Source organism: Vigna radiata, unplaced genomic scaffold (genome assembly GCF_000741045.1).
Source record: "Vigna radiata var. radiata cultivar VC1973A unplaced genomic scaffold, Vradiata_ver6 scaffold_43, whole genome shotgun sequence".
Classification (NCBI taxonomy): Eukaryota; Viridiplantae; Streptophyta; class Magnoliopsida; order Fabales; family Fabaceae; genus Vigna; species Vigna radiata.
This window is the reverse complement of record NW_014542924.1, coordinates 1,844,554-1,858,119: the sequence shown is the minus strand read 5'-3', so window position 1 is coordinate 1,858,119 and position 13,566 is coordinate 1,844,554. Positions and strand designations below refer to the sequence as shown.

At 35.3% G+C, this 13,566-nt stretch overlaps 3 protein-coding genes across 5 annotated transcripts in view; all 3 read left to right on the top strand.

The window, feature by feature from the left end:
* LOC106752777 (RNA polymerase I-specific transcription initiation factor RRN3) overlaps positions 1–4,261 on the top strand; it is a 5,047-nt gene extending 786 nt beyond the window's left edge. For both annotated transcript variants that reach the window (XM_014634542.2, XM_014634543.2), the window contains exons 4-16: positions 101–172; positions 260–331; positions 427–663; positions 966–1,076; positions 1,154–1,264; positions 1,570–1,695; positions 1,806–1,874; positions 1,951–2,057; positions 2,523–2,606; positions 2,725–2,812; positions 2,925–3,044; positions 3,444–3,628; positions 3,739–4,261. In XM_014634542.2, coding sequence (XP_014490028.1) covers positions 101–172; positions 260–331; positions 427–663; positions 966–1,076; positions 1,154–1,264; positions 1,570–1,695; positions 1,806–1,874; positions 1,951–2,057; positions 2,523–2,606; positions 2,725–2,812; positions 2,925–3,044; positions 3,444–3,628; positions 3,739–4,021 — 1,665 coding nt within the window. In that variant the 3' untranslated portion in view covers positions 4,022–4,261. The remainder of the gene's footprint in view (positions 1–100; positions 173–259; positions 332–426; positions 664–965; positions 1,077–1,153; positions 1,265–1,569; positions 1,696–1,805; positions 1,875–1,950; positions 2,058–2,522; positions 2,607–2,724; positions 2,813–2,924; positions 3,045–3,443; positions 3,629–3,738) is intronic.
* A 114-nt stretch (positions 4,262–4,375) lies between these two features.
* On the top strand, positions 4,376–6,942 carry LOC111240994. Its single transcript, XM_022777231.1, has 4 exons — positions 4,376–5,232; positions 5,333–5,358; positions 6,120–6,245; positions 6,332–6,942. Exons 1-4 carry the CDS (start codon positions 5,068–5,070, stop codon positions 6,333–6,335), a joined length of 321 nt encoding a protein of 106 aa, XP_022632952.1. The 5' UTR covers positions 4,376–5,067; the 3' UTR covers positions 6,336–6,942.
* Positions 6,935–8,274, top strand: LOC111240993. Of its 2 annotated transcripts, XM_022777230.1 has the most exons (7): positions 6,935–7,077; positions 7,198–7,243; positions 7,325–7,402; positions 7,528–7,656; positions 7,744–7,847; positions 7,938–8,028; positions 8,106–8,274. In XM_022777230.1, the coding sequence occupies exons 1-7, from the start codon at positions 7,064–7,066 to the stop codon at positions 8,214–8,216; spliced, it is 573 nt and encodes a 190-aa protein (XP_022632951.1). In that variant the 5' UTR covers positions 6,935–7,063; the 3' UTR covers positions 8,217–8,274. The 2 variants fall into 2 exon arrangements, with proteins under 2 accessions (XP_022632951.1, XP_022632950.1); XM_022777229.1 differs by lacking the exon at positions 6,935–7,077 and having other exon boundaries at positions 7,168–7,243.
* Positions 8,275–13,566: the final 5,292 nt, after the last annotated feature.

Sequence of the window (13,566 nt, the reverse complement as noted above, 5' to 3'; positions counted from 1 at the left end):
TTAATTTGATTTGTTTTTTTTTTTTTTTTTTTTTTTTGTGGGCTTAAATCTAATTCTTTGTGCTAATATCGTCTTGTAATGTTGTATCCCACTGCTGCAGACAACTTTGAAGGCACTTTCTGGAGCAGTGTCCTATATAGATTCTGATCATCACGAATCTCTTCTCTTTGCTGTAAGATTTTTATTTACTCGGACGTGTTTGGGACTTCAAATTCTTCCTCCTTGAAGGATGATTGATTTTGGTGGAATTTTTGCTCAGGTTTCAAGAATGAGCCTCTGGAATTATGGAACTGAGGTTATGGATGCACTGCTGGAACTCATTACATCTTTGGTACATGATTCTTTTGTGTCACCACTGGATATTTGTAATCATAGAGCCACTTGTCAAAATCTGATAAGTTTGATGCTGGTATATTTTGTCTGCAGGCTGCTACTAATGGAAAATATATTGATTGGTGTTTGGAGATGCTCGTGAAACATTTTGTGCCCCCTTTTTACATCTATGATTCTCTGGATAAAGAGAATGGAATTAACAGGAAAAATAAAGTTCTGTCTCGGGTGCATGCGGCTTTGAAAGAGATAGCTGATTTGGTGCCTCTTGCACCCTTGCGACTATGTCCAATAGTTGTCCAGAACATGCCTAGTGTCTTCAGTTATGATCGTGTGAGTTCATATGATTTTCTCCAGAGGCAACTAAGTGAATTTGTTGTGTATCACTATTATGTAATGGTGTATCAATTAGCTGGATGTCAATTAGCCATTATACTATTTTAGCTTGTCAATTTTGCATTCGATGACCAGTATCTAAACTGTTCATTATGGAGAAAGTATAGTGGTTATTTAAGTTATATTTACACTTAATGTGCATTTTTTATTTCAAAACAGTCTGTAGAAATACATTATTTATTTATATAGACTATGGAGAGTGTCTTTTTCATCAGAGTTCACTTTTTTGTTGCTTGTAGGAGATTGTCCTATATGTTGAGAATATGTTAAAGTTGGAGAGTGGTGCAATTGGAGAAACTGTCGGTTCTACAGTGCTGCCTGCCCTTGTGGATAGGTTGCTAGAGTTGGATGTAAGTTAATTAATTCTCCCTTGAAATTTTTCTCAAAGAAATCATTTGGCCATTCATATTTATTAAAATGGATGTAGGTGGAAATTGGATGGGATGGAATCTTGCAAGAAGATACCAGAGGCATATTTGATATGGAGTTAGAAGATATTATTAAATTTGCAGAGGATGATGAGAACTCTGATAGTATGGTATGCTTCTTATTATTTATTTGAAGTTCATACTATGATTAAATGATGTGTTCTTTGACAATTAAAATGACTGAGCCGAGTTTATTTGGTTGCTCAGAAGTTATAAAGTTAATTTAATTATATTTGCTTGAGCCGATAAAAAAAATTATATTTGCTTGAAGGAGAGAAATCTCTTATTCCTATCCTTGGTTCTGTATTTTTTGCCTGTTTTATGTTTATTAGTACAATTTTATGTCTGTATTGTATTTGTTTAATTTCTTGCTTCTTATGTGTTATCTCATGAATTTCTTGTCTTCATTTTACAGCCTCAGTCAGAGTTGTTAAATAGGAAAAATTTGCAAGGCAATAAGGTTGTTGAAAAATTAGATAACCTAATTGTGCTAGCTTTATTGCACCTTGAATCCTGTGAAAGCAGTGGCCGATTGGCTGAGGTATTCCCATCTATAAAATTATGCTCATAGTTTCAACATTAGGGCACAAAACACATTTAAACTTTGTATCAACATGGTTTCATCTTAATACTCTTGTTATCTTCTGTTAGGTATTCGAAATTCTACTTCATTCATTCCAGAAAACTGTACTGAATGCATACAAGTCAAAATTTACCCAGGTACTGTTGTTACAACTTGTCTTACTGGTACTATTTCTGAGAATTGTGTTCTCAGTAGTACTCTATTTTGTTCCAGTTTGTGATGTTCTATGCGTGTGGACTGGACCCTGAAGGATGTGGTGTGAAGTTTGCCATGGTTCTTGCAGATATGTTTGATTCTGATGTTAATCCACCTATAACAAGGTATTTCGTTGTGGTAAAAAGGTTAAAATTCACCCATTTGACTATTCAATGAACTATGTATGTAAAATGGGGCTTATGTGTGCAGCTGAGAAATATTTTAGAGTTGGTTTTGACTGCCTTAATGTGTTCTTTCATTTTATCACATGTGTAACTTTGTACCAATACTGGTCAAGTTACAACATTGTAAACTGTTTTTGTGGTTTATGCTGCAACTGGAATGATAACCCCTCAATAACTTTGTTATGTGTTGATTACTGTATAAAAATGGTTGCCCTTGTTGCTGCAACTTACTTTTGTTGTAGAAGTGAGCTCTACTACTCTTAATCATGAGATGCTTTTTTATGATTAAAAAACTGGACTGACATGGATGTTGACATGTGCATAAAATATATATTCAAATGTAAATATTTTTTATAACCAATATTTAGAGAACATGACATCGGTAATTGCCTTCATTCATTGTAGGATGAGTGCTGCTGCTTATCTTGCTAGTTATCTCTCTCGTGCAAAGTTCCTTTCAGCTGCGTTGGTCACTACCATCATACAAAGGTTTGAAAACATTTTGAATGTCAACTGTTCATTTATGACCAAAAAAGTTATCTTTATCTTGTAGTAGAAGAGGCAAATTGTTATTAATTGATTTTATGGTCTTTTTTCGTGATTTCAGCTTGGTTGATCAGTGTTATGCTTATTGTAAGTTATGTGATTCTGGTATGAACCCACGAGCACATCAAGTTTTTTATTCTGGGTGTCAGGTGAGTCTTATCACATTTGACCTTTTTAGTTGGGGGTGACGAAAAGCTGATGTCTTTCAGTATTCTTCATTGTTCATTATATATATATATATATATTTTTTGTTGTGAGCAGGCTATCATGTACATTCTGTGTTTTCGCATGAGATCTCTCATGGACGTTCCTAGGCTTAAATTGCAGCTACTTAATATGCCCATGGAGGGAATCTGGAAACATAAATTGTGTCCGTTGAAGGTAAGACACTTTTAACTTTTAACAGTGATGATTGTTAATATAAACATCTTGTATAGTTGTGTATAAAATGATGAGGAAACTTTTTTATAAGAACTCAGGTGAAGAAAATGAGAAAAAGTTAAATCATCAAACTAATATTAGTTTATATACAGTTAATTGAGGTTTTGTTGGATTAACCTTTCCAAATAGTTTATTTTTAGCCAACATATTAACTAATCATCAAACTAATATTAGTTTATATACAGTCAATTTTTTATTTTCTTTTTGTAATTATTTATGGAAAAGATTATCCAGATAGACGTCATATTCTTTTCCTCGTGACCTTTGAAGGGGTGAAGTTTTGCACTGTCAGAACTCTTTGAACAAAACTTTTAAGTTTAACATAAATTTATGTATCAGGTGTGTTTGCCTACCGTAGTAGTGGAATTTCTTAGACAGGCAAAGGCTGCTAAACTTTTCATGGTATCAGAGTCATTCGTTTTCAATGACATGCTCGAGTCTGATCTTTCCAAGGCTTTTGGCGGAATGGATAGACTTGACATGTTCTTTCCGTTTGATCCATGTTTATTGAAGAAAAGTGAAAGGTTAGTTTTATTTATCTGAATTTATGTCATTTGACCTTGGCATGTTACCTGGTTAAGTTTTATGCTCATGCTGATTTTGCTCTCCACTGCAACTATCAATCCATCACCAGCTACATTAGACCACATTTTGTTCGTTGGTCAAAAGTCAAAACTACATACGATGACGATGATGATAATGTTTCCGAAGTCAGTGAGAGTGGCAGTGAAGTGACAGATGATGATTTTGTTGACACTAATACAAAAGATATGATTGATGATGATATGATGGTGACTGTTGAAGATCTTGATTTTAACCCGGACTTGAACAAAATGTCTATCACGCCTAAAAATTCTTTGAAATATTTGCGAATGCCAGCAAGAATCAGGCCTTCCACTAGTCCAGAGTCTCTATGAATGGTAGGAGTCCAATACTACGAGGAAGTCAATTCAAAGGAAAAAAGTTATTGCAGTAATTCATAGAGAGCATTGTTCTCATACGTACTGGTCATGTACCATCATTTTTGTATTTATCTTGTACTCTGTTGAAGTGAGTAGGAGTAGCCAACTTCCTAATTTTTGTTTCTAAGATTTGTTCCTTTATGCTATCTTGTCATTATAATTTATGGTGAGGATATGCCACATGAAATTCAGTAATTCTTAGAATCATAGTTTTTTATTTTGGCCTGTATTACTGTATTTCTCTTACACAGTTGCCGAACTAAGATGTGAAATTAATTAAATATTCAAAAAATATTTACATAATTAAAGTATCAAGACAATATTAGTAAAATATTTGCATAATTGGTTTTACTAGTGATTCTTTAATTTAACATCTTGACTTTTTGACACTTTTAATGTGATTTATAATCTCATTATGTTAATTTGCGCAATAAGTAGGAAGATGGAAACAAAATTGTTAATTTAGTTAGAAAATGATATCAACATGTTGATGCATAAATTTTGGCCCTTGTTCTGTTTATTATTTCTATTTCTAAGTCTTACTTGGTTACCGGAAATTAAATTTCTATATGCCGCAGAACTTTGTATTCGATTGCATACATGGTTATATTTGAATAGAAGAGAATAAAATGATGCCAGTAATTTTGTTTTTTTGTTTTGTAGATGAAGGATTTGGCTACTCTTAAAGTGAGGAGGTGAACTGACAACAGTTTTTTTTTTTTTATTAAATATATACTTAGTAGAATCATATTTTTAATAGATAGTTAATTTTGTAATAAATGGTTCGGAAACGATATGTCGATTGGCCGAGTTATTAAAAAAAGAAATCAGGTTTTTAAATGAAGTGAGGGGCATAATTGGAAAGCAAAGAGAATGAATTTTTATTTCGTACCCTCTTTCATTGCTTCATTCTCTCGTGTTGTCGTTCCTCTCCTTTCTCTTTGTCTCCTGTTGGTCTTGTTGCTTTTTCTCCGTGTTCCTCTCGTTGGTCTTTCTCTCTCATGGCTCTCGTTGGTCTTTCTCCGTCGTCGCTCTTGTTGCTCTTTCTCCGTCGTTGCTCTCGGTCGCTTTGTGTGAGTGCTCTGTCATTGTGGGTGTCTTGGGCATCCTTGGTGTGCACTATTGAAGCCCTCCCTGTACCCTTGTTGCTTTCGTCGTTGTTTGGGGTAAGTGGAACTGCAAACTTACTCTAACCTAATCTCAAATAGAGAGGGTTTTTTCTTTGGTGAAACCTAACTATTTTTGTGGGCATTGTTATCACTGCAGGTCCAATGGCATCAAGAAAACCAAGTGTAAGATAAAATTTATTGTTTTATTCGTATGGATGATGTATAACGTGTGAATGTAGTGGCGGTTTCGTATTTCCATGGATTCGGCGACCATTCTTGAAATGAATGCCAAACTACGAGACTCTCATATAGAGCGTCTTAATATGACCCCTTTTAATTGATACATGAACATTTTAAACCCTATTGAAGTGAATATAAAATTATTGAAGGCGATGGTTAAATGGTGGGTTGGTAATGATGTTAGTTTTAGGGTGTGTCAGCGATTGGTTCCTTTTACTGTTGTCGATGTTTTCATGGCCACAGATTTAGACATAGGTGGTCTAGACGTTACTTTTGATGAATGTTTAGTTGGATTGGTTGGTGACATGTTTAATCCCAGAACCACGACAAAGAAGGACCTGATTCAGATGTTTCATTTGATTGTAAGGGATGAGGACATAGAGGTGGATGTGGTGTGTAGGTTATACATTTTAGTTTGTTTAGTAACATTTTATTTTCCTAGGAAGTCTAAACATGTTTGTAACATGCCTTGCTCAGTTTTAGATGATTTAGATAGTTTGTGTTTGTATGATTGGGCATCTTGTGTATATAATAACATTGTACAAAATTTAAACAAGTGTAAGAAGAAAATAATGTCTGGCTAAATCTCCAAGTCACTGGGTCTTAGTGGCAATGTAGTTGTGCTACAAGTAACATTATTTACTGAACAATTTAGTTTGAAAGCGTTGTAAATATTGGCTAAATGTTTGTTTTGATATTTTAAGGCTTAGGTCGTGGAAAGACTATCCTTGCACGGTCATCGTTCTCAAAGGTTGTTCCCGCGCATATGGTGATGGCTCCCTTATGCGGGAACGGAAGAAACAATTGAAAATATCTTTAAGATTGGAGAAGTAAGCCTTTCAAAGTTTTATGAATTTTGTTTTTGTAAATATTGATGGATATATTTGAGTAATTTAGTTTTTTGTGTTTGCTATAGTTAAATATGGAGTGATGCTTAAGTACGATCGATCTTGAAATGCCGGAAGTGCGTGCTGCTTTTGACATGGATGACGGAGGAATTGGTGAAGAAACGAATTATGAAGAAACGAAGGGTGAACCATCCACCCTTCCGGAAACAGATGAAGATACATCCGATGACGGCACTTGGGAAGCAAGTGCAGAGGAGATGGTTAGGAAAGCCAATTCTGAAATAATGTCATTGAATGCCAGAATTGGAATCCTTACGAAGGAGTTAATGGACCTTCGTGAATTTTTCCATTCTATAACGAAGAAGCTGATCTTTCTAATCATGAAGAAGGTGTTGTTGTAGGTCATGAAGGATGTGTTGGTGGAGTTGATGAAGACCCTTTAGGGGATTAAGAACCACCAACTAAACATCACAAAGCTGCACCATCTAACGAAGCTGCACCATCCGACCATCTTCTTGATTATATTCATGTTGATGATGGTGACAATGACGATCATGAAGAGCATGTACCGTTGCGCAAGTTTGTGGGTGATTCAACCACCGATGTCGATGTTGAGAAATTGTTCACTGCAGTCAGCGTTAGAGACATACCACATAGGTAAATGTTTTGAATTTCATTTGTGATATGTGAAAGGTATTCGTGTGTGATTTAATAATATTTGTATTTTTTCAAGGTTGTCTGTGAAATCCTTGGGCAGTCGTTGAACACAAAATCTATGCAGACTTTAGCGCCATGTACATATGTTGATAACATGGTTAGTATGATGTGACTTGTGTTAGTTTTTATTGTTGTTATTTATGTTATTTATTTGGAGAATTTGAATTGTGTAGGTGGTGTTATTTGCTTATACAATGTTTATGCACTTTCGAAACAGGTTGACCGGTGTTGTGAAGAGGGTTCATTTTAGTTCTTTATATGCGGTAAATCATAATTTATTTCATATGATATTTTTGTTGGTAGAAATAATGTAAAAGGCATTAAGCATTTGGAATTGTTGACAGGGCCATATTATCAATGATTATAGGAAAATGGAAAAAAATCAACATGTGTATACCCTTCGTAATTACGCGACCTATAAGGTCTGATCATTTTGGTCTTGCAAACATTCCCACAACTGACTTTGCGAGTTAGTTTAATGTGTTATTATTATGTTTGGCAAATGTAGTATGTTCATGTATTGACATTTGATTTTCTTTGTTTGTAGTTGTTTATGTCATTTTGCCATGATGAACACTGGTGGTGCTATGCAGTGAACCTCAAAACATTACGAATATCTATCATTGACTCATTAAACAAGGCTGTGAAAGATCGTAAGAGGATTGACACATTTGTGGTATGATATCACAGTTTACATTTTTCAGTAATTGTTCATGTCATTTAATGATCATTTTGTGAACTGGTTAATGTACTTCTTTGTTAGGATCAAAATATGGCGAAATGTTTTTGTATGTTATACAATAGACCCGAAGGGAGTATTGCTCATTTGTTTGTTCAAGTATCAAACATACCATCCCAACCAAACTTGTAAGTTGTTTTAATCATTGTATGTAAATAATTTGGTGCTTTCATTAATGTATGTTGTCATAATTTATATATTTATTTCTTTGATTTCAGATTCGATTGTGGAGTGATAATTTTAAAAGCAGTGGAAATTTGGGATGGAGAGGACAAATATAACAGCATGAGCATGCCGCAATATACGAATGTAAGCATAAATTTGATTGTTAGCAATTTAAGATGATGGTGTTGTTTATATCTAAAGTAAATAACATTTTGTTTCAGGAGGAGTTGCGTGAAATTAGAAAGAACTACGTAAAGGACTGGATCCTGGACAACGACAACATTGCAAGAATGGAAGCGCTACATAAATATGGGTTTTTGCAGGATTGTTAAGATTTGTTACATCTTTATATGTATTTCAAATACATTGTACACTGTACAAATGACATATATATAATATCACATTGTTGATGATTTGTTGATCTCCACTTATATATGTATAAGATTACAATGTTGATGATAAGGTGATTTGCAATGTCCTTTTATTTACATCGTGTGTGTAAACCAAAGCGCGATATTAACAATTCGTTTAAATAAAAACAAAGTTTTTAAAGTTGGATGCAGTCCACACATTAAGTGGTAATAGTTTACAGAGGTTGGTAAACGATTACGCGAGTCAATTCAAGGATTTGAACACAAATCTCAATAGCAGGAGCCTTAAATCCAAACGCAGAGGACCATGGTGACTCTTTATAAGGGTTTTGCAGAAATCCAATGGTTTAGAATTGAAACTGTTATGAAACTGTGTTTATAGTGTGGGAGGTGTTGTTTGGACACCCCAGGAGGGAGGCAATCATCCATGGTTGTGATTCCATCAAGTTGGATGAAGTCCACACACCTGTGCAGTAGAGAAGTAAGTGGTAATCGTTTACCAGAGGTTGGTAAACAATTACACGAGTCAATTCAAGGATTTGGACACAAACCTCAACTGAAGGAGCCTTATTTTCAAACGCAGAGGACCAAAGTCATTCTTTGTAATGGTTTTGTATAAATCCAATGGTTTTGAATTGAAACTGTTATGGAACTGTGTTTATAGTGTGGGAGGTGTGGTTTGGACACCCCAGGAGGGAGGAAATCATCCGTGGTTGTGATTCCATCAAGTTGGATGAAGTCCATACACCTGTGCAACAGAGAAGTAAGTGGTAATCGTTTACCAAAGGTTGGTAAACAATTACACGAGTCAATTCAAGGATTTGGATACAAACCTCAACTGGAGGAGCCTCATTTTCAAACGCAGAGGACCAGGGTCATTCCTTGCAATGGTTTTGCATAAATCCAATGGTTTTGAATTGAAACTGTTATGGAATATTGTTTATAGTGTGGGAGGTGTGGTTTGGACACCCCAGGAGGGAGGAAATCATCCATGGTTGTGATTTCATCAAGTTGGATGAAGTCCACACACCTGTGCAGCAGAGAAGTAAGTGGTAATCGTTTACCAGAGGTTGGTAAACGATTACGCGAGTCAATTCAAGGATTTGGACACAAACCTCAACTAGAGGAGCCTCATTTTCAAATGCAGAGGACCAAGGTCATTCTTTGTAATGGTTTTGCATAAATCCAATGGTTTTGAATTAAAACTGTTATGGAACTGTGTTTATAGTGTGGGAGGTGTTGTTTGGACACCCTAGGAGGGAGGAAATCATCCATGGTTGTGATTCCATCAAGTTGGATGAAGTCCACACACCTGTGCAGCAGAGAAGTAAGTGGTAATCGATTACCAGAGGTTTGTAAATGATTACGCGAGTCAATTCAAGGATTTGGACACAAACCTCAACTAGAGGAGCCTCATTTTCAAACGCGGAGGACTAGGGTCATTCTATGTAATGGTTTTGCATAAATCCAATGTTTTTGAATTGAAACTGTTGTGGAACTGTGTTTATAGTGTGGGAGGTGTTGTTTGGACACCTGAGGAGGGAGGAAATCATCCATGGTTTTGATTCCATCAAGTTGGATGAATTCCACACACATGTGCAGTAGAGAAGTAAGTGGTAATCGTTTACTAGAAGTTGGTAAACAATTACGCGAGTCAATTCAAGGATTTGGACACAAACCTCAACTGGAGGAGCCTCATTTTCAAACGCAGAGGACCATGGTCATTCTTTCTAATGGTTTTGCATAAATCCAATGGTTTTGAATTGAAACTGTTATGGAACTGTGTTTATAGTGTGGGAGGTGTTGTTTGGACACCCCAAGAGGGAGGAAATCATCCATGGTTGTGATTCCATCAAGTTGGATGAAGTCCACACACCTGTGCATCAGAGAACAAATTGGTAATCGTTTACCAGAGGTTGGTAAACGACTACGCGAGTCAATTCAAGGATTTGGACACAAACCTCAACTTGAGGAGCCTCATTTTCAAACGCAGAGGAACATGGTGACTCTTTGTAATGGTTCTGCATAAATCAAATGGTTTTTAATTGAAACTGTTATAGAAGTGTGTTTATAAGTGTGGAAGGTGTTGTTTGGACACCCCAGTAGGGATGAATTCATCCATGGTTGTGATTCCATCAAGTTGGATGAATTCCACACACCTGCGCAGTAGAGAAGTAAGTGGTAATCGTTTACGAGAGGTTGGTAAACGATTACGCGAGTCAATTCAAGGGTTTGGACACAAACCTCAACTGGAGGAGCCTCATTTTCAAATGCAGAGGACCAGGCTCATTCTTTCTAATGGTTTTATAATTTTGTGGTTATAACAAATATAACATTAATCATTGCATTTTGTTGACCTTCATGATTGGAGTTTTAACATAACATCATTATGATAGACATTAAGACAATCTAAGCCTAGGTTTATATTATTACAGTCATCCCACCAATTGTTGAAGTGGTTATAAAGTACGATTACAGTCATCCAAAATAAGTTATAAGTTCAGCTGAATTAAAAATTATTGAACAAAATATATAAATAAAAGACTAAATGTTGTTTGTTGGTTTGGAGGATGATGGTTGCTCAGATGGTGGTGGAACGAATTTGCTGAGGATGTCATTGACCTGCTTAATTTTTCTCCCTACATAGGTAGTCGAATGGTAGGTTTTGTGGTTTCCTTCACCAGCTCAATCGTAGGAGGACAAATGTCAGCTGCAAAAACTTTGACTACGTTTCGATGGATGATATTAAGGTAATAGTCTTTTCCAAATCCATTGAAGCATTGTATCTAAATTAAACATACATGATTAATATAAAAAACATCAATGAATGCAAATTAAAAGTGATTTCAGTTTAGGTACTGAAAGGATGTGTTACAAGATTGAGTATCATAACGGATCCAAATCCAATATTATCTCCATATTGAGGATCTTGAAGAACTTTCTTGTGCAACGAAACCTTCATTGTCCTTGTTGGATCCTGGTTACATTTAATCATTCATTAGTTGGCATAAACAACAAAAAAAATTCATTAAAACAAAAAATATCTTGACTGTCAGATGCATATCTCCCAAACCATTTGGCTTGCATTCTTTCAATATGCAGGAAAGAAATGGAAGGACATGTGATGATTTTGCCTCTTTAAGGGAGTTCAAGTTCTCCATTTTTCCATCAATTACTAGTTCTGCTATTGTGAAAGTCATGTCAACAACATATCAAACATTGTCATTGGATTACACATTTTTATACACATAATTTCAAATTAAGGTATACCATGGTGTTGAATAAACATTTCTGCCCATTTCCAAGCATTTGAGTTGAAATCTCTTTCAAATGTTGCCTGAGCAACATCACTATTAAATTCTTGTGTGGATTTTGGTTGTTCTGTATTTGTCCTATTCAGTAAAGCAACTTGAACATTACCTGCTGGACCAGGTATAAGCGATGCAGAACCATCACATTTTTTCAGAAAAGATTCAAGCACATCGTCATCATAAACAAGGTCTTCCCATGCACCCATGTTTATCCTTCAATAATCTGCATGAAAAATAATGAATGGTTATGGATAATACAATATTGGGAAGACAATATTAGGACAGAGGAATTTAAATAATTTTATTACACTTACAAATATATTCAACTGGATTGCTTAACAATGGTCATGTGCGACGTATTTAAAGACCTCTTGACCAAGTTATTGAATTATAATTTAAAAATTTAATTATATAATATAATATTAAAAACTTTAGTTACTACGTGAGTGATTGAATTAATGGCAAAAGCATCCTTGGGTGACGAGACAGTTACTTTTTCACACTAAAAGGTGAAAGAGAAAATATTTTTGCTTGCTGGATTGAACTTGCATTTAATGTGGGTTTTCGTTGCAATTAATGTAACATTGGAGAGAGAAAACGAACTCAATACACACTCTTTCAACGTACCTTGTAAACTTCATTGTGTTCTTCCCTCCAAAATACTTGAGCTTTCTACTTTATATGTGAACGTTGTGCCTTCCTCCACCCATCTTCATTAAAGAAACGTTTGACTGTGTTGTTGTGGAGGTTGTTGAGGAGAACATTTAAGAAGGCTGCACTTATTTCTTGATTGGAGGTTGGTGAAGAAACCATCACCTTCAATAAAGGGCTCAGTAAAAAGTAAGTGTGTAGGTATGAATGTGTAAATTTCATGTTTATTTCAATGAAGCAGGCACTCAAATGTTTATTTAATATTTTTTCTTTTTATTCACATTTTTCAGTTTGTGCTTAATTACATTTGTTTAATTACATTTATGAATTTTTTCTTTTAATCTTGTTATTACCATAAAAAAATTATGTTGATTTTGTTTTGATTTATTATTTGACGTTGAAATATTAATTTGTAATCCTTGACATTCCACTATGGTCAGCCTCGGTACAGGTTCTTATCATGGATAACAGGACAAGTAATATGACTGAAGTGCCTGAGTCTAATGTGAATATTGATGAATTTGTTATGATTGATAGTAGCACAAGTAATATGAATGAAGTGCCTCAGTGTAATGTGAATTTGGATGACCCTAGTGAAAGTGATTCGGACGTCGACCCAACATTGCATATGTGCTTTCATTCAATGGATAACCCAAAATTTTTTTACGTAAACTATACTATTAGATGTGGTTTTGCTGTGTGCACAAGAACGTCAAAAAAGGATAACTACAACAATGTCAACTACCTAATATTAGTGTGCTCTAGGGAAGGGAAATATGTTTCTTCAATCAAGCCCGAGGTGAAAACACTTCCTAGCCAAACCAAACAATGTCCTGCTAGCATAACCATTGCAAGGAAGGACTTCAAATGGTTTATAAGAACTGTTAACCTAGAGCACAACCATGACCTATGCCCAAATACTTCAAAGTTAATTCCTGGCAATAGGAAATTGATCATGCAAGCAAAACGCACATTGGAGCTCAATGATGAAGCTGGAGTCCACATTAATAAGAGTTACCTTAGTATTGTCACATATGTAGGTGGATATGATAACATGGAGTTTATGGAGCGAGATGCTAGAAACTACATCGGTCAACACCGAAGATATTTATGTAAGGACGATGGGTGTCACACCCCATGCAAAATTTAATGTGCATAAAAGAATGCAGTATAGACTAGGAAGTGACTCATAGGTCGTCTCTCAAGGACCAAATGTGGTTCGAGAATCAGGTCAAACACGAAGGGGGTGGGGGGTTGTGAAGAGTTTATGAATGCGGATAAACAAAATCAAAACACTGACGCAAACAGATAATTAAACACAGATTTAAAGAAGGTTTGAAAGACAGAAT

Bases quoted from the DNA above. Each gene is read 5' to 3' on its own strand.
- LOC111240994 (XM_022777231.1), top strand. From the start codon at position 5,068: ATGGCTCTCGTTGGTCTTTCTCCGTCGTCGCTCTTGTTGCTCTTTCTC. The intron at 5,233-5,332 runs GTAAGTGGAACT...TTATCACTGCAG, and splicing joins TGCTTTCGTCGTTGTTTGGG to GTCCAATGGCATCAAGAAAA. The intron at 5,359-6,119 runs GTAAGATAAAAT...TGATATTTTAAG, and splicing joins TGGCATCAAGAAAACCAAGT to GCTTAGGTCGTGGAAAGACT.
- LOC111240993 (XM_022777229.1), top strand. From the start codon at position 7,175: ATGTTTATGCACTTTCGAAACAGGTTGACCGGTGTTGTGAAGAGGGTT. The intron at 7,403-7,527 runs GTCTGATCATTT...CTTTGTTTGTAG, and splicing joins GTAATTACGCGACCTATAAG to TTGTTTATGTCATTTTGCCA. The intron at 7,848-7,937 runs GTAAGTTGTTTT...CTTTGATTTCAG, and splicing joins ATACCATCCCAACCAAACTT to ATTCGATTGTGGAGTGATAA.